Source organism: Corvus moneduloides, chromosome 1 (genome assembly GCF_009650955.1).
Source record: "Corvus moneduloides isolate bCorMon1 chromosome 1, bCorMon1.pri, whole genome shotgun sequence".
In the NCBI taxonomy this organism is placed as follows: Eukaryota; Metazoa; Chordata; class Aves; order Passeriformes; family Corvidae; genus Corvus; species Corvus moneduloides.
Window position 1 is genome coordinate 59,489,780 of NC_045476.1, and position 27,595 is coordinate 59,517,374.

At 37.4% G+C, this 27,595-nt stretch overlaps 1 protein-coding gene across 4 annotated transcripts in view; it reads left to right on the top strand.

Moving 5' to 3' along the window:
- ICA1 (islet cell autoantigen 1) overlaps positions 1-27,595 on the top strand; it is a 68,884-nt gene that overhangs the window by 12,223 nt on the left and 29,066 nt on the right. For all 4 annotated transcript variants that reach the window (XM_032111231.1, XM_032111240.1, XM_032111250.1 and 1 more), the window contains exons 4-7: positions 2,657-2,828; positions 4,747-4,819; positions 6,557-6,680; positions 8,754-8,952. In XM_032111231.1, the coding sequence (XP_031967122.1) occupies positions 2,657-2,828; positions 4,747-4,819; positions 6,557-6,680; positions 8,754-8,952 (568 nt within the window). The remainder of the gene's footprint in view (positions 1-2,656; positions 2,829-4,746; positions 4,820-6,556; positions 6,681-8,753; positions 8,953-27,595) is intronic.

A 27,595-nucleotide genomic window follows, 5' to 3' on the forward strand; every position in this document is an offset into this window, starting at 1 on the left:
GTATTTTAAAGGTGCAGCATGTATCTGGTCAATATAGTCTTCACCTAACTTGATAGGTTGTGTGTCATCAGTGTGTGTAACGGCTTGTTTGTACAGAATTCCAAATAAAACGTGGTATGTTTTGTACATGTTTTTTATTTTCTGCTGTAGCACCAAAATAACTTGATTTTAATTTTAATTCATAAACTCTTGGAACTAATGTTTGTGTAGAATTAAATGGGTAAATATCTTTGCTTTTCAAGTTAGATGAAGAAGGTAAGAAATGCTGTGTATAAGTGCTTTTTTAAATTATGTCCCTGCTCACTTCCAGTTCAATTTCTTACCATCTCTTTGGTGAGGAAGGCACTGTCACCTAACTCACTGATTAAAAGTAACTAAAGCAAGTAATATACCCCCATGAAAAAAATTTCCTTTTCAGGTTAAACTGTGTCACTAGTAACTGTGTAGGGTAGATGTGCTACCCTTTTGGGGAGCATGTGTACCAACTGCTTGTTTTTTCAGAATGGCTGTATTACTTCACAGCAAATAAAGATACATATAATCAGAGGATCATAGAATGATTGAATGACCTGGAATTGGAAGGGACCTTACAGGTGATCTGGTTCTAACCCCCCTGCCATGTGGAGGAACAAGTGTCTCAGTACATGACTTGATGTGAATGTTGGGTCTGAAGATCTCTTGGGGTAGCATCTCTGAGCAGTATGTGTGTTGTGAACAGAGCTAGGGGTCAATATGTCACTAATGAACCACAGTTTGTCACTCCACAGGTGGAAGGTATCTTTTCAAAATAAACTCGACCTATTTAAGTGTCATGGAGTATTCAATATAGCAATTTTTAGCAACCACGTACTTCTAAAAAGCTGAAAGAGTACTGCAGCTTTTTATATATGGACATAGGGAAGATGCGTGTACTTCTGTGCAAATTAATAATGGAATAACACTTCCTGAAAGACACCAAGGTGTCAGAGACTGAAATATTACAGTTTATGACTTAAACATTTTCTTAAAGGACTTTTAAAACTGTATTACAAAAGCTGCAGAGAAGACTACCACACCCTGAATGGGGCCCTGACTGAGGCCTTACACTGCTCGCTGATGAAGATAAGATAAAGTAACAGCTCAGGGCTGGGGACATTCACTGAGCACAGGCTTAAGCCTCCAAAGTGGAGACTACCACTACCCAGGGCTTTCAGCTGCCAGGGTGGCACAGACCCTTGTGCCAAAGGGTGGAGGGAGGAGAGGCTTTGGGTATCTTGAAAATGCCTGTGGTCAGAGGGGCAGTGGCTGCCCATCCTCCACTGTGCAGAGAAGCCCAGCTGAGGGGTCCTCATGGCAGGGGGGGAGCTTATCCACAGCAGAAGGCCCATCACAGGGGCCCCCCTCAAAGGGGTCCCCAGACCCTGCACCAGAGCACCAGAGATGATGCAACAGACCCTCAGTGTTGCAAGGGACAGTGTCAAGCTGGCCCCTGCAAGAGGAGACACATGGGCATTCCCACCTGGCCCAAAGTGAGTATTATTCCACGGGATTCTGTACTCTTTGGCATCTGGTGTGGTGGCGTGGCCGTGGTGGTGACAGGGGACCCTCACCACCAGAAGAATAGATGGAGGGGAGCAATGAGATGTTGTTGGGACTCTTGGATGGGTGATATGCTTCCACCTAATCCCTGTCACCTCTCCCTGTCTCCCCAACCCCCCACGCACACTTCTTTCTCTATGTCTCCCTTCCCTTCCATTCCCTTCCCTCCCCTTCCCTTCTCTACTATTAAATAAAATACATCTATTTTTTGGCATCCACATTTAATTTCATTTGGTTTTAATCTCATTTCTGGGAATATTTTGAACCTTCTAAGCTCTTTCCGGTTTATGCACAGAGACTTAGCTTTCTTTGCTTTTATGGGTTTAAACCAGATCCTAACACAAGATTTCATTGTGAAGCTGTATTTTCTATTCAACTGTGTTGGTATGGTTTAAATATTGTGGAATATGGAATTTATATATTGCACTTTTTATTAGGTCTGCTCCAGGAATGCAGAATTATTTGTCAGTGAAAACTAATCCTTGAAAGAAAAGGTGTTACATACCCTACATACCTGCAGTTGTCATGTAGTCAATTGTATAAAGAGAGATGTGAGATATCAGTCTTTCACATCGCATGCTCAAAAGAGATGAGTGTTCTTCTAATGCTTTTTTTATTCAATTACAAAAAAAGGAGGGCAAGAAGTAGTCTAATCCTATTCATAAAATGAGATTCGTGAAATCCCAACAGTGCTGAAATGGCATGAAAATTGCTACCTGCTCAAACTCTGCTAGTTCACTTGAAACTCTCCTATTAATTATACAAAATAAAAAGTGAATTCCATGGGCTATAAATCATTTCATAATGCATTGGGAAGAATTCTTTGCAGCTGTTTATTAGGCAGTACTGCATGGTTAAGACATTCAAATTGAAGTCAGTGTATTTTTCAGAGTAGGGTGGGAAATATAGTACTAATTTAATTGCTTTTTTATTCATGCACAGTGAGGAACCTCATGTTAGAATATATGTGTTGGCATGCAAATGCAATATTCTTAATGGAAATGTATTAATTGAGTGTGTTAGACTTATTTTTAAAGCATCCAATTGAAGTTTTTAATTTTGTTTGTTAATATTCTAGCAACTATCCAAGAGAATTTTACGATCAATATGCTCAAAGCCAAGAAAAATCTGTGGTCAATAAAATGCAACAGAAATACTGGAAAACAAAACAAACCCTTATAAAAGTTACAGGAAAAAAGGAAGATGAACATGTTGTGGCTTCAGATGCAGATCTGGATGCAAAACTAGAGGTTTGTAATGTTTACATAATGGGTGTTCTCTCTTTGTTAATTTTTAAGGTGTTTTCCTTTCCACCAAGCCTTTAATATATGTGCACATAGTATATAATAACATACATATATTTTTATAGTTTTCATGTAATATCTCTTCCAAATTCTGACAGAAGTACCTATGTAAATTCAGGGAATGTGTTGGAATTTTGTAACACAAAACCCCATGTCCCTCTAACTTTATTTGGAACTTAACATATTTCATATTTATTTTAATATTTTAGGGACAGACTTTCTCCTTTTGTTAGTGGGGGGATCAGGAGATCATCTTTATCCTTTGCCTATGTCAGTTTAAGGTAGTTGGGGTTTTGTTTTTAATAGTATATATTTTATAGAGTGTACAGATGACATTCTTTATATAAGTATAAAATACCACATATACCAGAAAAACATGCAATATGCCAAGGAGCAAGATGCACAGTGCACTCTGCTGTGGAGGTTTCGAGCGGATTAGTGGGTTCTGACATGGCCAAAGAAGCTTCTGAAAGTCTGTAAAATAAAACCAAGAGAAGGAATCTGCTGTGTGACAAATACAGTCCTACTGTCAGTATCCTCAACCCCACTGAGGAAAAAAAAAATAGTTAAAGGTTCTACAAATTGAAGACCTCGAATGTCTTTTTGAGACAAAGCAAAAAATTGAGGCTGTACTACAGAAGTGTAATAACCCAGTTAATGTGCATGTAAGTTTTGTTTGTGTTGTTTTCTTACGTGAGGGTAAATGTTTTGCCTTACTGGCTTTCTTGCAGTTTCTTAAAAACAATATTGACTTAGGATTCTCAGTTTATTTAGGTTTTAGCTGAAATACAGGAAGCTGTATTACAACAAACACAGGAACAGTGATACTTTATCACCTATGTAGTCTTCACAATGGGTTATAAATCAAGAGTATTGATGTAAAACAAGCTGGAAATATGGAACAGTATTTTTAAATAAATACCTGAGTTTTTACCATGTCTACTGTGTTGCAGAGTCATCAGGAAGGATGCTTTGTTAGCTCAGGTGAGATAGGAAATAGGGAAACCTGTGTTCGTACCAGTGAAATAAGCATGTTTTGGACAACTCCTCACCTGCAAGTCATACTCCATGTTTAAAAGACAAGATCTGTGAACATTTGCAGTCAAGCAGCACTGAAAGAAGGCACTTACTGTACCAGTGGTCCATTTTACTTCTAGCTGTCTAATGCCTGATATGGTAGAGTTTAGGTTTAAGTTGCAGGCCGGAGGTTGTAGATGGCCAGATAGAAAGAGTAGTAATTTTTCTATTGCCTAGAAACAATCATCAAATGTAGTTGTGACTGACTTTTTTTTTTACCTCTGCTTCCTTTGGAAGCTGCTGCTTTAGAAATTTGATTATGCCAATAAAACTTTCAGTTTAAATCAACAGCTTTCTGTGTTGGCTGTACCTATGCAAGTTTGTTCCACTAGACTTCACAGTGTCTATGAAAAATTCAGTATGCTTATTTCCACACATGAGAATGATTGATTGATAGATATTTTGATAAGTCTGCTCTACCGTGAGGTTTTTAGAAACAGATTTGTACATCTTCATATATATACAAAGATATTTTCTAAAAACCCTCCCCAACAGAAGTAGTTTGGTTAACTATCAACTGTTTATTATAGATCTGTTTCCAGAGTTATTTTTTCTTTATTTTATTTCTGTAAATTTATGGTTGATCAGTCTGTAGTTTCAGTGAATAACTTAATTGAAATAAGAGCACCATTGATAAGAAAAATACCAGAAATATTGCTCATTGTTCAAGAAGAGAATAATGATCTCTAATAATTTCTACAAAAAATTAAGTTCTTTCTTGTATTTTATTCCTCAGTGTTTCTTGCATACACTTGACGAACTTTTGTGTATTTTGTTTCAATATCAGCTGTTCCACTCTATTCAGAGAACATGTATGGAGTTGCTGAAAGCAATTGAACTGTATCAAAAAAGGATTTGTTGTAAGTATGCTCAAACACAGTAGTTAAAATGATAAGAAGGTCTGCATTATGGAATCATTTAACAAGTGAAAAGGTAAAAATGAAAGTGGGGAATTAGTAGTTTCATACTATTCAAAAGTAAAGATAATGTTCCTTGCAGACAGCTGAATGCAGATTTGCTTTTTTTTTTGAAGATTTCCCAGTTCTGAAGTTTTATATGTTGATATAATGCAGTGATAGCAATAATGGCTGGAGAAAGCGTTCTTTAACTTCTTTAATTTTTTTTTCCCCTTACTTGGTTGGCTTTTGTAAATTCAGAAATACGTTGTCTAGAAATCATAACTCCTTTCTAAACTGTTTTAGTGTTTTGTCTTTTTTGTTAATCAGGATTGCTGATGAAGAATTTGTGGCTTATTACTGTTTTATAATTAAGTAATGCACGCTATTATGGTGAATTTGATAATGCTGACTTGATTGTAACAAGCGTTCAGTAATTAGTGACAGTCATTAGTTAGAGATGGGGGGGACCTAATTTGGGAAGTTTCAAACAGCAAGTTGTATTAAATGTCCTCTAAAGGTTCTCTGCAGCCAATATTATTTGATTTCTGGCCTGAAGAAGAGACTCCAGCTCTGAAGTCATCTTCCAATTTACTGTCTTTTGTTGAATGTTACCCATATTTTGTTAAGCCTTTCATTTTTCTTTATCCAAAGAAAGTCAGAGATAATGTTTCAGAATCAGGAGGTAAAATGAAATACAGAACAGTAGTGTACAGAGTTCAAGAAGTAGCAGGTGAAATCTGTGATGCAAAGATTTGCATCAGATGCGGATGCGCATCTTCTACCAAAGTGTGCTGAGTCTGCATTGGAGTTGACTGTCAACATTTTGAAAAATGTCAAGAGGATTCAAGAGATCTTCTTGCGTTGTTTTAGGCCATTCTCCCTCTCGATAGTGGGTTGAAATTGGTATTATAGGAGATAGCCACTTTAGAAGACAAAGAGATAAGGGCATCATGAAATGTTTTTGTAAGGTTCTTCAAGATCCAGGGTCCCAGTTTAGAAGTATTCAACAAATCAGTGTAAAATCACTTCATCTTCTTTTTTAAAAAATGATCAGTTACTTTGAGGTAGATGTATTTCAGATAGTTGAAATACATTGTTTGAATTGTATAGAATGTTAAAGTTGCCAAGTAATCTTGCAAAGTAATTTGAAAGTAAATGTTCTTTAAAATGAAGTACTGTATTTTTCATGTGGAATTTTATGTAGTCAAGCATGAAAAACGGTGAACAAGAAAAAAGCAAGTGAATGAATTTTGGCTAGTACAACTTGGAATTAGCTTCAATAAAAGTATGCTACCAAAGATCAGCTGAGGCAGTCCAAATGGTAAAAAAGAATTAAAAACCAGCCTACCAAACCAGACATCCCAAAAAACCCAACACTGAAAGATACTGCAATCAAGATAGCCATTTTTGTAATATAACCAACCTTTTTTTTTTTTTTTTTTTTAAGAAAGAAATAGCACGTTTTTCCTGTTCTCTTTTGGTGCTGGTGGAATTTTGTGATTCTTGTTAAGTGTATCAGCAAATGTCTCAAATGAATCAGATCTTCTGTTTACTAAATGTGGGAATGCTGTGAAATTATTTATTTTTGCTTTGCTGCTTGGACTTAGAGTGACTTAAGCTGTTTGATGTTAGGCCAGTTTTAAAGCTGTTAGGAGCCAATTAAATAACATATTTGACAACTCATTTATTTTTTGTTAGTTCTGTCTCAGGAAGAAAATGAATTGGGAAAATTTCTTCGATCACAGGGTTCTCAGGATAAAACAAGAGCAGGAAAAATGATGCAAGCTACAGGAAAGGCCCTCTGCTTTTCTTCTCAGCAAAGGTACATTGCTGTCTGATTTACAAAGTACTTGTGATAGTGGTAGTTGATTCACCATTGGCATAATTCATTTGTCCATTCGAAATATTTCAGGAACCAATTGATAAGAGAATTATTGACAGAATCTGCTGTAGTATTGGCAATATTAGTGGCTTCTTGAATTTTGCCTGATACTTCTTTTTGTCAGACCTGCTGTGTCTGTATCTCCAGATCCCCTGCCTGTGCCTGTTCAGCTCAGTAGTTCTAAAGCTGTACTGGAGCATCTCCATGGCCTCTCCAGCAGTAGGGTTGTAAAGGAGCTGATGTCAGGTTCCTCTCCTGCTTGGTGGCAGTTGTTACTCTGCAGAGAAGTGCCACAGCAGGCTCACTGTGGAGGTGTCTGGGTCCTGCAAGGGAGGAAATGAGTAAGGGAATACTTTTTTCTGAGCCATTGAGTCTCATACCTCGACTAGACAGAGGAGAAAGGAGGAGTGTGAATGCCATCTCCTGTTTGAACTTTACACTAAAGTCCCCCTGAGAGAAGATCCTAGATCTCTACAGAGCTCGTGCAGCTTGTGTAGGAGCTAGTAAAAGGTAAGGAATCCAGGGGGACACGCTAACTAACACCTGCTGTTAACCAGAGCCCTTGATGTCTCACTCACCCAGTGTTTGCTCTAGGAGTTTAGAAGTAATAGTACCTGATAGCATTGTAAGTATTGTGATGCTCTTTTTAACAGCATTAGGACTATGAAAGCATGAAGTTCACCATCACTCACAAAACAAAGTTCTATTCCATTACATTTTACAGGATTGGGGGCGGGGGGGGGAGAGCACTGAGAATTTCTTATGTTTACTTTGGGCTGGAGTCTGGTCATTAGCACCTCCAGTAACAGCCATGACTGGGATCTTTAAGACATATGTAAAACACCTTTGAGCAAAAGCGCTGATGACTTGCTTCTTTATGAAGCTTAACTGTTAATAGAAATCTCAGTGCATATCTACATAAACTAAATTTTCCTTTGGATATCCAGGTAAGAATCTGTGAAATGAGAAAAAATGTAGTGGAAAAGAACAAGTCACAATAAATTCACATATTTTTATAGCTCTTGCTCAATGCATTTTTAAGGCATCTTTTACAATAAGTTCACATAAAAATAAAACCATTTGTCTTTCTTCTCTTGAGCTATCCTCAAACTCTTGTTGAAGTTGGGACTGCTTTTATTTATGTTTGATGCTCGTAGCTAGCTCCATAGCTGGAGATCAAGAAGACCTTTCTCGGGTTACTGGAGGTGAAATTAGGAATTCTCTTATGCCAAGGAACTTCCTACCACATTAAACTAACTCTATGCTGGTGTGGAACTGATTGAACCCATTCCAGTGAGGTGCTGCTAGAAACCAAGAGGAAAGCAGAAGCAGCAGGAGGAAGCAAAGCAAAAGGAGTAATCCTGTCTAATTTTGAGATCCCATTAGTAGCTGAAGTGATGGCATAGTGAGGACAACAGTGTCCCCTACTGCCTTTCCCAAGTGTGGTTGCCAGAAGAAACATTTAGGAAAACATGTAAATCCTTTCAAAAGGTAAATGTTCTTCAAAGGAATTGTTGCAATTCCAAAAAAAAAAAAAAAAAAAAAGGAAAAAGCTCAGGTATCTGGAAGATGACTTCCACTTAATGGAAGTGCTTTTTGTGATGTTTAGCATAACAATCCTGATACATCTGTGATATTTTTCCAGTAATAAATTACCTTGGGTATATTTTTATAGTTGTTAAATGAAACTTGTGAAGAGGAATGGTAATAACATATAAGTGGCTTGTCAAAATAAAGTACATAGGTGCAGCAGAAGAGGTTTCTTTTCCACTCATGTGTAATTGAAAAGTCACTATTTGAACAGAACGGTTGCAAACACAATATTCATGCAAAATTTATTCTGTTTCATGTGGACCTCCAACCATGTTGAAAAATCGTCTGGACATACACTAGCACTTAAGTGAGCTGTGTTGGCTGTGTGGGTTTTTTTGAGTGCTAGTAAACTGTCAGGAGTTGGATATATGTTTAACATATTCCTCTCCTTCTTCTCTTTCCCTCGTGCCTTCCCCCCAGATTAGCACTCCGTACTCCTCTCAGTAGATTATATCAAGAAGTGGAGACTTTCAGATACAGGGCCATCTCAGACACGTGGCTGACAGTGAACAGAATGGAACAGTATCGGACTGAATACAGAGGAGCTCTACTCTGGATGAAAGATGTGTCTCAGGAGCTGGATCCAGATCTTTATAAGCAGATGGAAAAGTTCAGGAAGGTATGAAGTTTCCTCTAGTTTCCTAGAAGGGGTTGCCTAATTAATGACAATGAAGCATGGATTTGATTCTTCCAAGGAGGGCATAATTGAGAAGCAGTAAGGATGCCATTTATCCTAACTAATCTGTTCTGTGTGGGCTGTAAGGAAAGGCATTTTTAGTAGTATATTCAACTTCAGCATACATTTTTACAGTTTAGATAATATATATTTTTGAAGAAGGTTGTCTAATTTTGAATTTTGTGGTGGTGCCTGAATGACTAATGGAAGAAGATATGTCTGCTGTCAGAGGGGGAAGGGAACATTGATTTTTGCAACTAAAAAAAGAATAACAGAAGTGCTCTACTATCTGTTGCTAAATTTTGAGGGCAGTTAAAGACCAACATTTGCAAAATTTGCTATTGTTGGATTTTGGGGAGGAGTTGCAAATCTGGAATTTATTTTTAGGTTCCTTATGCAGTTCTGCTAAACACTAAAACTGCTAAGGAGGCACTCTACATAAATAATCTTGATTCAGTGTCACTCAAGTTTGCTAAACTCCTCCCCTCCCAAAAGACTTGCAAAATCACAAGTCTTAAGTGGTAGTCTGCAGTTTTCCCACCAGGTGAGAGCATAGCATTTATTTGGGCTGATCCTGTGACAGTTCAGGAATGCTTATGAGACCTTCATATTTTCTAATGAGACCCTAGAGCAGAGTTTGTTAAAAGTCTGTAATGTTCACAGTTGGCTGTTCATACATGCTGGCTATAAGGAGGACTTAGGATCATAGGTATAATCTAGTGGCACATGCTTTGATTAAAGGCAGTAAAAAAATTTACAGAAATTGTGTCATAATTGAAAGCAGGGGTCTAATAACAGAAATTGTATTAAAGTGTACAAGTATGCATATGGCTTAGAGATGGGTAATGTATAAAAGAGAAAACCCTGTTGATTGATGGCTTAAGCAGTCTGTAACTGAAAGGGTTGGAAGATGAAAGATATATAATTGGGGATTTTAAAAGCTTGAATAAACCATCCTAAAGGAAAGGACTGGCATGAATCTGACTATGCCATTTTTTGTAAACCAAAGTGGTGACAATAGCAATTAAGAAAGGGATGGAACAAATAGTACCCCAGCTGGTCATCTAATCTTTACCTAATGCCTCAGTACAGGGTATTCCTGTAAGTCTTGTGGCACCAGACATGTATTTTATTATGCCCTATGGCAAATGTTTGTAATGGCAAGTTCTTGCAGGTAAAATAATTGGTATGGTCTTGGCCTCAGCTGATTGCTTATGTATAATATTTGATTTATTAGGAAAACACTTAAAAATGGAATGTTAGAATGAATAAAGCAATACTGATAATGGTCATAGAAGACTGATTTATAATTTTCTTGCAACACAAATGCTATGGAAAGCATAAATTACATAAATGGAAAAGTAATTAAAATAACATGTTTTGTACAGTGAGCTGCTGTAGGTAAAAACTTAGATGTGAAATTTCAGCCATCTTGGGTTGCTGTGCTTCAAGGTCAGCAAAAAAAAAAAGTTGGTTTTTTTTTAAGTTCTTACAAAATTTAGTAGCAAAAATGTAGAAATACTAAGTATTTTAAATATTTCTAGGCCTGAAATAAGTTACATTCTAACTTATATAAACTTATATAAAAAAAAAAGGTAGATTCTACAATTCTGTAGCATGACCTCAAATAGTTAAAAAAGCCAAACTTGAAAGTCTTTTGAACATTTCTCCAACTGGCTGTCAACTGAAAACCTTTCAGTTCACATTGTAATGCAGAGAACAAAAAGCTCTACTTTTTGTAGCCAACAAAGTAAAGAAATGCCCCTGCTATCCACTTCCCCACATATCCCATCTGTGCAACAGGCATATCAAACTAGTCTTTGAAGATCTAATACTTGAAGACAAGTACACTTTTCCTTTTTGAATCTGGAAAAAAAAAAAAACTGAAATAAAATCCTCGAGCATAATGTTCCTAGATAGCTGTTGCTGAGCAAGATCTAAGTTTGTTTTTAGTGCTTTACAAAAATTAGTGGTGGATACTGTAGTCCTAAATAATTAAAGTAGACAAGTTTTTATTGTCTTTTTTTTTCTATTTTTGCTTGCAGATCTTAATTGTGCCATAGTGTGGCAGTGTAATGCTGAGGTTTTAGGACTTATTTTGGTTCTGTAACAACAATTTAAGAAGTCGTGCTAGTTTTGTGTTGAGAAAGATGTTATAATTATTTGTGTAAGGTTTTTGGTTCTTAAATATGCCATTGCCAGAGAGAAGTGTTTTGAGCTGGAGCTGCATATTGAGTGATACACCACCAAGTAGTTATTGAAGCTGATCCCGTCAGAGCACTTGAAAGAAAGTTTTCTTCAGACTTCAGATTGTAAAAATCCAAAGTATTACTTTAGTAAACGGTGTTTTTTTATTTCAAGTAAACAGTGCTGGTTTAACAATCTTTAATGCACCTAGTGCATCAGCAGTATTTATATCATTTAGTTAAAGGACTGTTTTTCAAGTCTGTAGCCTTTTATAATGTAATCCTTAATGTATCATTATGTATACAGATATGGTATTTGTTTTTGGAGACCAAAGTTAAATCAATCCAGATGGGTTTTCATACCTTCCCTCAGAAAAGCTCAGGCTAAAAGATCAATAGTTTAGTCAGTATTTTCAGAGCTGATAAAATCTGAGTTAAAACATTGACATTTTTGTAGCTCTCTTTCAAAACAATGAGGTACTTGAAAGAATTTTCTAATGCTGTTCTTAAGGCGTCAGTCTAAGTATGCAAGACCTAGCAACACTACTCCTTTCAGAGTGTCTCAGAGCACTGCAGAGCAGCCTTTTTACATTGTTGTTTGAAGATATCTATGTAATTGTAGCTACTTGAGTCAAACTAAGGAAATAGGTATTTACTTTTCCCTGCAGAGTTCTATAAATGCTAAGTAACTTCTTTTTTTTTCCTATTAGCAGTTTTTATGAACAGTCCAGTGCTGTTCTGGTTACAGAGGTCTTCCATCCCAAGTTCAGAGTTTGAAGTGTTCCTTGAGAGCATCTAAACAGTGCTGTGATATTTAGAAGAATTTTAATGAGTTAATAACTGTTTACCAAATTCTCCACCCTGATCACGTTTTTAAGCTTCTTACATCTAGTGTCTTTTATCTGTCTGGAGACTGTACACTATAACATGAACTGTGCTGTGATGTTGTAAAAATGTAGACCAAATGATCCCAGTGCTGGTGTCCTTCTTCCAGCTCTGAAAAGGTTAAGCTTTTCCATGCATTTTCTGAGCAGGAATGCCACAGTGTGTAGTGGTAGGCTATGATGGCAGGCAGCAGCCTTCCATGTGCAGCCCACAGGAGTACAGGAGGGACTGCTGTTTAATTCTACTTGCCTGTGCTATCTCAGATGCATATACAATTCAATATACACTTTCTCATCAAATCTATACATTTCAGTGCCATCCCTAACAAGTAAAAAGTGAGAGCTGGAAAAAATTGCCATGCTGACCTTTAGGCTAACTATAAGAAAATTACATCTGTGGCATGATAGGTTGTTTATCATGCTACACTGATAAAGCAGGTTAATCCTTTCTATATTTGTTTTTCGCTTCCATCGTTCTTGTACTCCTCTGCGTCCCCTTCGTTCTGAGGCTTGAACCAAAGCTGGAATATCTTTGTAAATACCCAGTGGCTATGCTGGGCTCCCTGAGACAGGCTGCACTGCATCTTAGTGCCCAGTCACCTTAGTCACCTGTTGCTTTGCATGCAGCTGTTGAGAAACTTGCAAGCTTGCAGCTGAGTTGTTTGGATACAGTTTATCTCCAGTTCTTTTTAGTTGTAGCCCTTTATATACTTGAAACAAAATAAATGCCCTTAGACAGCATTTAAAGATAAATCTGACAAGAGAAGAAGGAAAGTTCAACAAGAAGAACTCATAATGACGTAACGATAACTTAAACTGTTGTTGTTATAAATGTACCAATATAGGGAGTAGCTGATCTGTGAAAGCTTTCCTTGCATATATTTTATTTTTTATAAGTTAGAACTTGTGTAGACAGCCGGGAAATAATGAAGATATGAGTAAATCTGTTGAATAAAAGGCCAGAAGGGAAACACTGAAGTGTAAGTATTCATTGTAAAGGTTGCAGCAAGTATAGATAAGATACCTCTGCTGCAGCCTTTCAGGAAGACTCAGGACCTACATCCCTGTTCCCCTGCTGTCCCTTTGCCTGTTATCACTGCCTGGCACGAGGGCATTTTGGCTTGTGTGATGATGAAGGTGCTGTACCATGTTACAGCACCATCTGCTACTCCCCTGTCCATCAGCTGCAAACACCCCAGCAAGCCTAAAGGCACTGTGGAAATGTGCTTGAGTATTGTTTTATTTTTTTTTTTATTCTCTGTTACTTTTGAAAACTCTTGGAGAGTTGAGAAAATGCAAAAAGCCTAGGAAAGGAGAAAAAACAAATATGATGCTGATCTTTGAAATAAGAACAGACTTAGCAGTTGCCATCCTTGGAAAGTAAATTTCAGTTTCTGGTAAAAATAAAATGAAAAGGAAATCTGTAGGCATTTAGAAGCTAGCAAACTGAAGAGCGAATAAAAACACAGGTTCATAAATAACATTACATGTTGGGATTTTTTATATTTTTGCCTTTTTAGTCAAACTATTCATTTAATGGAAAACAAATTGCAAATCTAGATTGTTGCATTTCCTTATGAGTGATTACTGGAAAAGCAAATTTAACTTTAGTAGAAAAATAAGAGCTCTCAGGAGATGAGAGTTGAGAATATTGGCCAAGGAACACTAAACAAAGTTTCAGAGTATCATAGAATTTAAAGATGGAAAGTAACTTAAAGATCAACTAAACTCTCTTTCTGCCAGGACAAAGTTGTGCATCTGTAATATATTTTCCAAGTGTTCTTCTATATCTAATAAATATAATTCATTTGAGGGTGACCCTCTTAGAAATTTGTGGTGGTGTTTGTTGGTCATGTTCTAGTTCAATTATTAAAAGCCAACCAAGAGAAAATGTGCTAATGCTATTTACATCTGCAGATGATATTGAGTTGGAAAGTCTTTTGGTTTTCCAAGCAGCAAAGTACACCAGCATCTTAAAGAAAACTGTCTTTGGCCATGGCAGTCACAATGGTGTAAATAATAGACTCTAAGTTGTCATAGTTACAAATAGCAGTGTAACTGATGGATGTTTAGAGCCAGCTAGGGTAGTCACTGTTGACCAACCTTAGGTTTTAAAAATTAACAAAAATAATTAAAAAAAAAAATTCAAACAGTAGTCATCTCTGTTTCATTTTAGGTGATACTTCCCCAGTAAATTTCAACTTCATGTGAAAAACTTAAAGCACATTTATCTTGAGGTGATGATAATACAGGCCCCTGCATGTGAGAGGGCACATGTTGGTGTTTGTGCTCTGGAGGTGTCAGAAAGATCTGAGTTGCTTTAGTAGACCGTATGCTGGATATGAGATGTGTGGCACTGTAATGTGAAAAAAGAATGGTGGCTTTCGTAATACCTGTTAGGAATCTGAGCTAGTAAAACCTATCACATTTATAGATATGATTTTTATCACTTTTGGTTCAAAATCTTAGTTTAAAAAAAAAGGCCCCACCCCTTCTCTTCACTGATTTGGATTCCTGCTTCTGCTCTCTAGAAGAATAGGCAAGCTTCCAGGAGATGCAGTAATACTGTCTGCAAGGTAGCTGTGTCTCCTAAAATTAGTAAGATGATGTCAAAATGCACTCTGAGATCCACATCTTAGTGTAGCAATGTGATGGCAGAGATAGAGATAACAGCCTGCTCTTACGATACGTTGATAAGCAACACCTACACATATCTCTTCTTGTGACATGCCTGTGCCATCAAGGCTAGGTTTGGTTTCATTGTGGTAGGGAATAGCAGCTAGACTATGGGTTTTGAAGTCATTTTTTGTTTTAGTATGAAAGTATATGGTGTTGGAAATGCTAAATTTCATGATTTACCTAGAAATCAGGGTAGCGAAAAACAAAGCACACTAAAAAGTGCTCTTCAATCAAAATTGTAGTTACTGCTTTGTCATTATTTTCTGTCCTTGAAAAAGCAGATGGAGTTCCAGTGCTGAGCATGTTTTCATTGAGGAGTTTCTGCTATAATGTTCTTTCCAGGTTCTCCAATCTTGTATTTAGTAACATTAAGTGGAGAAACCAAAACATTGCAAGATATTTCACATACAAAATGCTCAAGCACTTTAAGGCAGTTAGGAAAGATGTACCTCTTTTGAAAACATGACCTTTAGCAAAAATGTTCTTCACAGTAAAAGAGTTTTATAGTCTTATAACTTTAAATTACCATTTCAAGTACCATTTTTAAGACTCGGAGTACATAATGATATAAAAATCAATTATTTTCTGAAGCCATTTCATGTATTTTAAATATCACTGATGATTGTTACTGGGTTAAAAGCAAAACAACGTGTGATGGAGATGCCCTTTTAAAAGCATAATAAGAGTATGCCACTTAAAAATAGAAACAGACTTCTTGGAACAGATTACATCATCTTTAGAGGTATTGCTTGTAGAATATGGTTGCTTCCAGACATTAATGCTTGCCCTTGAGAAATGGTTCATCATCTGTTCAGTTATTTTTAAGAAAGAGGAGTTTGAGGTGAGAGTCAGAAAAATGGCTGTAAAGTACAATAAAATTAAGTGCTAGACTGCAGATACAATGTAGTTTTTTAACAACTTTGTTTCATACAACCTTGCTGAAATCCAAAAAAGGTAGATTTGGGTTATTTGTACATTTTCAGACTTGTATTTTTTTTGTGAAAAGGTAGGCAGACACATCCTAAAAATTTCTTTTCACTTAAAGAGCAGAATATAAAATGTTTCCACAGAGTACAGTGAATATTCTAAAAAAAATTGGTGATTTAAATCAGTAGTCTTAACTTCTATTTAATAATTGGTTTTGGTCCTAGTATTAAAAAGTCTCTCTCAAACATGGTGGGATAAAAATTAAGCTCCAAGAATTTTCTCATGTCTAATAATTATAGAAATGTGTAAATATTAAATTTAATATTGGATTTAAAAAAAAATTCTAGAAACAACTGAACACTATTTTCTGAAACATTATGCTGAAAATGGGAAAGAAAAGATGATTGCCTAGACAATTTCTGTTGCTCAAATGAAAACTCAAACCCTGCAAGTTGGTCTATGTGGGCAAAGCCTGTTACCCATGAGGATCATTTTGTGAAATCAGAACCTAAATGAAGTGTAAAAAATATGACCAGAGTAGGTTGTGAAAAGAGAAATGAGATTTGGAAAATTCCCTCAGCCTTAATAATCTGAAAAGTCTAGGAGGATAGCTAAAGGAATATTTTTTAAAAATAAATGAAATACAGATGTGACTGAACTAAGAGAATTCTGCAGAAGCGAAGAATAAACAGGAAGGGGAATACAGCTGTTGGGGAAAACACTGTTTACACAAGAGAACCAAGTTTTTCTATGGTCACCACTGCCCAGGAATTCTTTTTATACTTTCCTAAAATGCTTGGGCACATGCATAATGTAGTCCATCTGCTTTACTTCATAAGGCCTTTGCTGTTCAGTTGTATGTTGCATAGGCTCTGAATGATTAAAAAGATGCTATGTTTGATTTCTCTCCTTCACATAATGAAATCAAATTAGATAGGATTAAAAAAAACCCAGCAAACAAAAGGTACTGTTCTAACCAAAAAAATGGCAAATATACCACCATCTCTGATTCAGAGTTCTGCCTTGAACCCTGCTTAGATTTCAAATGTTTTGTCTGTAATAGCACACTGTGAAGTCTGAAGAGCACCACAAAAAGATTTGGGTTTTTTTTATAAATTTGTACTCTTTCAGAGTTTGTATCTTGACAAAATATAATTAAATTGTTTTGAGGGAAACAATGAATGCTTATTGATATATTAAATGCCAACCAGGAATAGCAATAACAATGCATGGGATTATGTACAACAGCCTTTGTGTTACAAGTGAATAATAATTATTAGTGGGTGCCATTTTGTATTTCATGCTGAAAGGTTAAATAGAAAATGAAACACAAATCCTCAACTTACAGGACTTCTACTCCTGCATTAGCCCCATGAACACAGTGGCTTTGCACTCAGGACAGTGAGAGCATCTGGAGACTGAATATTAAAGGAACTTGGTAATCATGTTGATTTTGTTAAAGGTATCTTTCTTAAACTGTTGGTGTCATATCTAGCTAGGATTTGCAACGTGTGTCAGTGCCATTCCCTGGCAGTTTGTACATCTGTTCATCCCACTGCCCTTTGCAGTGGCTAAGGGGATCATGCAGGCCAGCTCACTGTTTTCGGTGCTTTCAGTGGAGATATTGTTACTGCACCTGAATTTGAGCTTTTCAAGTCCCTTTACCACTCCTTCCATCTGCCTGCTCAGAGGGGACACAGATTCGATAACAATCTTGCTCAAGCCTTGAAGAATTTCATTGGGATGCAAAGAAGTTAAAAATCTGAATTATATTTTTTCACTATGAGGACACTGTACCTAAAGGAGTCAAGAAGAGCTCCAAATTACCTGCATTATCTGAGATAAAGTGGACTGTATAATTACAAATGAACACAGTCATGGGCATAGTAGACATGTTAGTTTTATGCTATATTACAATTTTCTTTACATCACCTCTCTGGTCTTTCAGTGTTCAAAAGCAGTAATTACCTATCTCAGTTTCCTGCAGGGGCTGACTAATTGCTGCCCACTTGCTGGCATTTCCCCCTGTACCATTTGTGGCGACCATCCTTTGCTCTCAGGTTCTCTAGTATGATTAACACAATTGAGTTTTGATAGCTCAGCAATTCTCAGCACTTTTAAATCTAAATCCAGGTTATGCCTGCTTTAGAGCTGTATGTGGCCTTTCAAACCTGAAAGATCATGTTATTTCTGGTTTTGCCATTTATCTTGGTTGGCCTGCTTCTTGCTACAAATCTTTGCAATAATTTTTATCGACTCATAGACTTTGATCATACTAGTAAAATGTGGCTCTTTGTTTTCAAACTACAGTTAGTTATTTGTACCTATGCAAAGAACTGTTGGATTTTTATCAACTCTCTTATAGTCATTTCAGGAGAGGAGAGTTCAGGAGTTCTAAGTTTTCAGGACCAAATTCTCCCCTAAAGAGGATGTGTGTCCATGCATGAAAATATGCACCTGTTTGCAGATCAGGAGGGATTACACTGTGGTGGTGATGACTCATGTCTGCAGACTGACAGATGCATGCTCCCTACTAGAACTACATTTGGGCTTCGTAATGTAAAAGTCTATCCCCAAACTCTGAAATAATGCTGTCTAGATGAATGTCACTCTGTATTCAATTTAAGAGTCTGCTGATCATGAGTATTTTCTTTGTATGTCCTTGCTTCAAGGTCCCTGTTAGCGTCAACAAGTGTTTTTTGGTCTTTTTTCCTTTCAGCCTAGTAAACCACTCGTTGTGGGTTGGACTAATACTGAAACTTGTTACCAACAGAAAGCTGAGGCATGTATTTAAAAGGCTTCTTAAAGTAGAAAAAAGCAGATGTTTTAACAAGGCTAGAAGCTATATTTTTATTGCCTTCCTTTCATTTAAATTGTCATTTCATGTTTGTTCCCTTTTAAAAATAATTTGCATATTGATCCAAGATGTAAAAATTAATACAATGGCTGTGAGGAAGCCATCCATATTAATAGCTTCAGGAGCTATGGTGTGTTCTCTGCTTATGATAATCTGAGAGTAGCCGGGAGATGAAAGCTCTGAGAAGTGGAGCTGCTTTCATACAGTTTATTCCTGTAATGACCTTGTGTGAATGAGTTGGGAGAGGCTGTGTGCACTCCAGCTCTCAGCTGTCACATATCTCACTGCATTAAAACTCTCTCCTTTGATACAGTTTGAAGTTAAACATATTGACGATAAGTAGTTTGCATTTATACTGGATAAAATAGGAGGAGAGGCCTCGTGCAGCCAGCAGTAGTGTCAGCTGGGATGCTGCTGCTGGCTATATCCCTTTATTTCCCCCTGAACCTTTCTTGGGAACACAAGCTACAGCTTTTTGGATCAAAGCTGCTGAGGCCAGGTTCTATCCTGCATAAAGTGTGGACACATTCTTTTGAAGTTGATTTATTTCTGCTCAAGCAGGAGATAGAGAAGTTGCTTGGCAACATGTAAGGAGTATGGGGCTATGTATTTGAAGAGTGGGGGAAGATTTTTGGAAAGGAAAAGCCAGGAATATGTATGACCTGTTTTCTGGGAAAGATGTATTGCTACGCAGAGATGCTGCTTTTCTGAAAGGGGATGCCTAGATGAAGCTGAACTCTGTGCAGAACTCTGTGTAAACACTCACTGCGTTTTGAGCATAGCATCTGTCTATTTAGCTTAAAAATGCATTTTCCCAAACTTAAATTCAAGTAAACCACTCTTAATTTGAAATAAGTCTTGTGTAAACGTGCTTAGCATCTGTTTAATTCAAAATTGTTGTTAAAACAGCTTAGTTAACCTGCAGAAAACTAACATATCTCCTCAATTTCTTGAGTGGTGAGCTCAAAAGCTCTTGAATGTTTTAAAATGGGGTGACTCAGGAATGGTTTTTTGCTTTGCCTGAATTTTTATGTTGTGATGTGATCATGATTTCAATAATGACTCTTGAGTGCGGTTCTGAAAAATTGAAGAGTGTTGTTGCTTTCATCTTCTTAAATTTGACAGACTTTCCTTCATTTTGCAGTAAATAGTGGTTGGAATTACAGAAGTGGTCCACATCATGTATTTGAGAATCAGTTCCATGCTGTATTTTATAGAAGTTTTTATTAAGCTGATGTATTTTGTTTTCTGTGACTATTTCTTTTTATATTTTGTTGTAATTGTTTTATTTTAAGCAATTGGATTCACATTCTGGGTCTGCATTGTGTGCTCTGTTCGTGAAAACTGTTGTGAGGCTTCAAGCTAAAGACTTTGTTGTCTGGTTTTTGACTGGATGAACTTGCTGGATTGTGGATGTAATTTTGATGAGGGCTGTGTCCAGCTGCTGGATAAGTGGAAAGGACTCTGCAGAGGTGTTGCTCTCCCCAAGTGACACACTTTGTCTGCCTCCACTTGGCCGTGCTAGAGGGGTAAAAATCAGGAAGGAGGAGGAAAATACCGCCTTAATTCCTGGTAATTCCTTAGAAAAAAACTTCAGAGGTTTTCTGTTGCTGTTGGGCTGTACCTTTCAACCTGTGGTGTTTGGGGTTTTTTTCCTATGAGGGGACTAAATTACTTTTTAATAATGGAGAAGGAAGTATATTTCTATTGCTTCAGGGCAGCTGTTCAGAATGTTGTTATTTAGTACAGAGCACTGTATTACTTGCCACAAATAGTTTTCATGTCTCAGGGAAATCTAATTTGGATGTAACAAAACTTTTGCAAAGAGGTGTTTGGATCCATGTCTTTGCACTGCTATAGTATTGACAGTAGGGAAGAAAATATGTCAAATTTGCATCAAAAAAGGTTAAAGCAGGCAAGGAATCAAACACATTCTCTTGAGACATCTAAAATTAGAACATCCTGTTAATTGAACAGCAAGACAACTTTTTTCATATAAATTTAGAGTACATGTAGTTGGGCCTGTTCTGATGAAATAACTAACCCAGAAGCACAGCTATTTCAACAATATTTATTTTTAGCAAACTACCCTCTAAAAAATAGAGGAAAAAAATTAGTTAGATATAGATTTTCCTACAGGTTTCACGTAGACAATAGCACTGTTTAGTATTCCAGCCCCCACCTGAATACCATGAGTAAATGTTTCACTTGGCAGACAGCGCTCTGGGACTTGACTGAAAAGAGGAGATTTGTGGTGGATACTGAAAAATAAGCTTGGACTGTCCAGGTGAATCCTGGTATATGTAGACTTTTACAGGGGGGTACAAAATTTTTTGGAAGGACTGAGATCTGATCTCCTCTCTATACTGCAGTCATAATTGTAGAAATGTTGGAGCATCTGAAAATTGCCTCCACCCTTTCTCCAGGTGAAACTATGTGAATGTAAAGCTTACATTCTGTCATACAGTTATTGTATGTGAAGCATTTCCATGTGATTTCTATTAATTAAGCATGTTTGGGCATAAGCAGTACCTGAATGCACTCTGGCACCTCTAACAGTTACAAAATTGTGTAACTCATGATTTTGAATTTTTGCAGTAGAAAATCTGCAGTTACATAGGTGTTACATTGGAAAAGCTCATTTGAAGTATCTGTGCTGCCTTAGACCACAGAACAGAGAGTCTTTCTGGCATAAAATGGTGCTGCGCTGGTCTGAATCCAGCAGAGCAAACTCTCCAACTCCCCTTAACCTGTGAATGTTCCTCAGGGTTACATTATTCTTCAGGCAAAAATCCACTGTATGTGCATTATCTTTCTTCATTGGTGTCCAATGGTAGCAACTAGGGAGCTGCATAAAGCAAATTCACAGTGGTGGTTTCTCTGAGTACTGTGACCAGTGGAGACATCACAGGACCTAGGGTTTGTTCTCCTGCAAAATTGTCCAGTTGCCTTTTGAACCAATATAAATTCTGGCCATCCCCAGTGCATGGCTGTGATCAAAGACCTGCCCTGCAGAGACAGATGTTGTGTAAAGAGCCCCTTGCCTTGCGTTGTGTTCAAATGGCTGGTTCAGTATAATGCCCTCTGGTTCCCATGTTGGCTGAAGTCTCATCTTTTACAAGTTTTGTATGTGTGGTATGATGACCTTCCATCATACTCCTCCTTACTCATTTTTTTTTCTGGCCTGGAAAACCCTAATCTATCATTCTTTTTACAGAAACTAATTTACATATTTGGTCAGGTATTTTGTTGTTGCCTGCCTTTTTTTCCCCCATTGCTAAGCCTGAACTGATTGTGTTTGCAGATAAACGTGCCTTTGGTTTGAAGTAAAATACAGAGTGAGAAGTCATGTCCCTGTATAATATTTATGGAATCACATGCATAAAGTGTGAGGAGGTTCTCATTTTTCCCCATCCTTGAAGAGACACAAGAGAGTTGAAAAAGGTACATTATAAAACAGCAGGAATAAACACAAGGCTGGAAAGGAAGTGAGACAGTAGGAAAAAAGAGGAGAGAAAGGAGTAAGATAAATGTCTACGTGTTTACATAAAGGAGAGAGGGAGAGCTATTCAATTTCTGTGATAGCCATCACTGAATATGTCAGAAGATGGCACAACCAGCCTTTGTTTTTTGGAGCGGAAAAAAGGAAGCATATTCAAGCCAGCCATAACCTTATATCCTCACAGGGTTCAGAGAATTGCTCACATCTGCTCACTGTCAGTGGTTGTGAAGTAAGCAGTTCTGGCCATGGCTTACTCATTACTACCAGGCTGGAGTTGTGTGGTGTGTGAGCCAACAGGCTGAAGGCATTAAAATTTTTACAGGCCAAATACAGAAAAACTGAAGAGGGAAATGTGGCATAAATGTGACACAAAGACCAAATTTCATATACTGCCAAAAAAAAAAATCCACAGAGAAGTCATGGTGCATATCCATGGCCTGATGTTTTGCTAGGTATTTGTATATCTTCTAGAAAAAAATCCTTTGTTGGGATTTAAAAATAATAGTAGTTAATTCAGTGTACCTAACAACATATTTTCTTACCTTAGAGTGTTCTACTGCTGTTAAAGTAAAAAAATGCAGCAAAGCTCATTAAGCACATTGCTCTTTAACATGGCATTCTCCTTGACCCAGACCATAGACATGGATTTCAAACAGGAAGAAAAACACATGCTTGTGACCCAAAGCAATGAGAGGATAATAACAGAGCTAGAAATTAGGGCAAAGTTACATAGGCAGGAGAAAATAAAAGCACAAGGCTCTGTGGTTAAAGAAGAGAACAGAGAATGGTAGTTGTACTTCATCTGTGATACATTTGTACCCTGAGCACAATGGTCTCACCTTCAGTGACTGGAGATACACTGTTTTGTTGTTTGTATGTTTGAAGTTCTAGATTAAAGAGTTCTTTTGTGTATTTAATCACAGTTTCATCTCTTTTATATATTTATTTCTTTTCTCCCAGCAGCAAAGTGCTAATTGCAGCTTTACAACTACATTTGAAAGCTTTTTGCTGCAAGAGTGTTTGTGAAGGTCTTATGTAAAGATGTAGCTTAGCTGTTAGCCAGTGGTGTCTCTTGGTGCAGTGTGAGCAAGCGTGGATCACATTCCACGTCTCTGGATTAAAAACCTGGAGAGGAGAGTATCAAAAAGTGTAAAATGTAATACAGGAACTAGGGGAAGCTACTTAGATGAGGTGTTTCTAAATCAATCTGTCTCATTTAACAAAGACAAGATGAAAAAGTGGTTGGACCACGGTACATACATAAGCTGCTGAGGCTCCTCAGTCTGTTCATAAGGAGTTCATCAAGAATCACGGTGTGGAAGCTTATACTGAATGAATTAGAAGGGTAAATAAGCACACATTCAAACACAATTATTAGCAATAAAGGAAATATTTTTCTGGACATCATTTAGGTTAGGGTTTATCAAACAGAGCTTCAGACATGTGCTATGTAGATGTCTACACCTAAATTGATCAACAAGAATTTCCTGTAGAGTGGAGAGAAACAGGGTAATATGAAGTGAACTCTAGGTGTCAGTTGTTTGTGTTTGCTAGATCTCCATCCACTAACACAGGCCACAAGGTAACAAGGTGAATGTCAAGGCCTGAGCTAGGCACACCTAGCATACCTTTGTGGAAGGCATGCCTGAGGGTAAGGCAGGAGTAGTATTTTGTGATGTTCATCTGCTGATTTGTACTGCCTGTAACGTCTCTGGTGAAATACATAGCAACTGTCTAGCAAGGCTTTTCTGGAAAACCTGTGGAGCTTCCCAAAGCTGTATTAGGTATGAATGACCTAGTGTGTACTAGGTCATTGTGTATGAATGACCAGAGTGTGTACTCTGGGACAAATTCTGGTAAAAAATGAGCAAAAATAGTAATGACAATTTTGAAGAGTTATAATGGCTCTCCTCAAGAACTGCCATGGACCATGTCCTATTAGGACATTTGAAAATCACAAAATTGGAGAAAATATGATACACTTTTTGGTGCTTCCTGGAGTTTAACATTTTGTCATCCACAGATACCAGATTTCTCTAATGAAATGTTTTTAACATACTAAAAAAAAGTAAATTAATATAAATTGTAAAAAATGTTTGAATGACAAAGTTTGCATGAGAGCTTCTGGGTTTGGAAGAATAACATTTTGGTTATAATGTGACTTTTTTAGTATTTTTAATCTCTATTTTTCTTCATTGTAGCATAAGGAGAGCAAAATACATGTTTAATTCATGGAGATTTGATGGTTCTGACTAGAATCAGTCAAAAATGTCCGTATTAAATGAAAGAACCTTTTAATCAGCTTACACTGACTTTATGGTCATTCTGTTTGTTGATAGTTTATGTTTCATATTGAGTTGCCAGGCAGAGAAACATGATCTGGTCCCAGTACATACAGTGAAATGCGGCTACTGTTACACTCATCCATGTTAAGCTGAATTTGTCTATATGCTGTTATGGAGAAATATAGCATTGCTTCTGCCTTTTTCCTTTTTTTTTCCTTAATTTTCTTTAGCACTCTTCTTCTGTTGCTTACACTGAATTCCAGAACTGTCATGAGCAATTAAGTCTAAAATCTCTGAGTAATTATGGAAGGTAATTTTCTAGTAGGTATTTGCAATTACTTCAGTTGGCATTGATTTCATTGGATTATGTTGGATATCGCTGTGTTTTAGTGGAATCTTTTATTTTTTTCTCACCATGAACATTTCAGCCATTAGAAAAAAGCCATTAGCTTAAGAGTATTTGTGTTGTCTTTTATCTTGTGATAGACTTGCCTTGTTCAAGTCTGTATATAATGAGAGATTTCTACCACTTCAGGACATCAGAAAGTTGTATCATCTTCCTTTCCAGAATCTTTCTCTCTTGCAGTGCAACTGACCTAGTACATCTTTAATTCAGCTTTCACTTACCTGCTGTCTTTCCACATGAATTTGCCAATATATTTAAGCTACCTCACAACAGGACATAACATTTTTGACAGCTGTTTCAGTGTTATTTGCTTGTACTGCTGTAGCAACTGGGTATCTGAGTCATAGGCAGCAGCTCCACTCCACTAGTTTTGCATAGGAAAAGAAGGCAGGAGTCTGTACAGCAGGTGTGCCTGCAGTTTTTCCTTTCCTCTCCTCACACAGGCATAACTGCTTTTACAAAGCTGACATACCAGTTCTTTTATGGCAGAAAGGCAGACAGTACTTTCCATAGAATCATAGAATGGTTTGGGTTGGAAGGGATCTTAAAGATCATCTAGTTCCAGCCCCTTTGTCATGGGCAGGGACACCTACCATAGAAGGTGTTTGGTTGTTTCCAGAGTGAGACTGATAGGCATGCAATGGTAATTAAGTCCTTTATATGATTTGCAACATGACTACAAATTTCCTTAATCAAGCTTAATAGAATGAGGTGCATAGGGCTTTTGCACAAGCACAGAAAATTACCATTAAGTCCAAAATGGCAGATTTAAGAAATGTATTACTGGAACTTGTTCTGCTCTAAAATTATCTTAATTCAAATTTCAAGAATAGTTTAATTTCATGAACAAATGTGATGTACATCTGCTCAGCTTCAGACTTAAAGATATAATTTGGATCTGTTTATACTGTCCAAGTAGTTTTCCCTTTTAGCTAGACATGGCTCACTTAAAAAATTCCATCTCCTAAAATTAATTTCTACCAGTGTTTCTCATCAGATCATAAATGAAGATTTTAATAACCAGGGTAGAAGCAGACAAACAGAAGTATGCCCACTCTTCTTGAACCATTGTTTTTATGTGTTATTCTTAAAAAATGATGGAGCGGAGATTTATGAATGCAGTAAATGCTATTCCAACCCAAGGGAACATTTGAGTCAAAGTATAGTCTGCTAAATGCAGAATATATCAAAGCACACGGAAATCAGGTGTCATACTGCGCAAGGCGTTGGAATTCCTTACATTGTACGTGGAAAAGTTTAGTTACAGGCATTATTTTGCATAAAACATTACCTTTTCTGTTCTCTGACTGCACATTATCAATCTTGAATTTAAAAGAAAAGGAAACATAAACCGGTAAGTACTTAGTTATGCTCATGTGAAAGTGTAATGGGTGCTCCTTATCAAAACACCACTCAAGCTATGAAATTACTAGATTTTGTGGGAACTGAGGGTCTAGTTCCTTGTGTTTTCTGTGCCATATGCAGAAATGCTGTAAGTTGTGCTCTATGGTAAATACTCGGTCCTCAAACCACAGTTTGATTTCATTTTCATGTAGTCTTTACAGCGATCAGGTATGTCAGAAGGTGCTGTACTTATTTAACACAAAGATTTGCACTGATTCCATCTGCTGGTAGAGTTTACCAAAAGCCCCGAACAGGAAGGTTTGCTATATTCCAGGCATTTTTCCCTCTTGATTTACTTACCCCCCTCCTTCCAGCCTATACACACACTGTGCATGCTTTTCAGATCGAGTAAGTGAGAGGTTGGGTGTCAAATTAGACTAAAAGCATCTGTTTCTCCTTCTATGCTGGAAATGCTGAGACAAAAATAAACTGTATGTAAAGTGAGTTAATGCATTTATCCGACATAATTTTGGAGATGATGCTTCACTAGTTGAATTGTCCCTGAAATTAGTCTACTACTGAAAACAAATTTTGCATTTTATAGGAGACTAAAAGAAAGTAGTAACACAGATGTACTGTAGACAACATATAAAGACTCCTTGAAAGCACATGACAAATCTGTAGTTTAGTAACTGAACATATTGAATAGAGTTTTTTAACTGGGTCTGAGCATTATTTTTTTTTTTAATGTTAGCATGCTTGAAGATTAGAATTTTTCTGTTCAAATAAGGATTTCCAGCATACCTGCTGAAAAGTAGCTCTGTGGAGAAGGACCTGGGGGTACTGGTGGACAACGAGCTGTCCATGAGCCAGCGGTGCCCTTGTGGCCAAGAAGGCCAGTGGTATTCTGGCATTCACTAAGATGAGCATTGCCAGCAGGTCGAGGGAGATGGTCCTGCGTGTCTACTCTGCCCTAGTGAGGCCACACCTGGCGTGCTGTGTCCAATTCTGGGCTCCTCGGTGAAAAAGAGACAAGGAACTGCTGGACTGGGTCCAGTGGAGGGTGACAAAGATGATTTAGGGACTGGAGCATCTCTCTTATGGGGAAAGGCTGAGGGATCTGGGCCTGTTCAGATTCTGGAAGAGAAGACTGAGAAAGGACCTTGTCAATGTCTCTATCTGAAGAGAGAGTGCCAAAAGGATGGACCAGGCTCTTCTCAGTGGTGCCAAGCAACAGGACAAAAGGCAACAGGCAGAAACTGATGCACAGGAAGTTCCACCTGAACATGAGGAAGAACTGTGCAGGTGACCACGCTATGGAACAGATTGTCCAGAGAGGCTGTGGAGTCTCCATCACTGGAGATATCAAGAAGTGTCTGGACACACTCCTGTACCATGTGGTCTGGGATGGCCCTGTTTGAGCAGAGACGTTGAACCGGAGGACCCACTGTGATCCCTTCCAACCTGATCCATTTTGTGATAGTTTAAGAAACTCTGTTAGCAAATATTTGCCCTT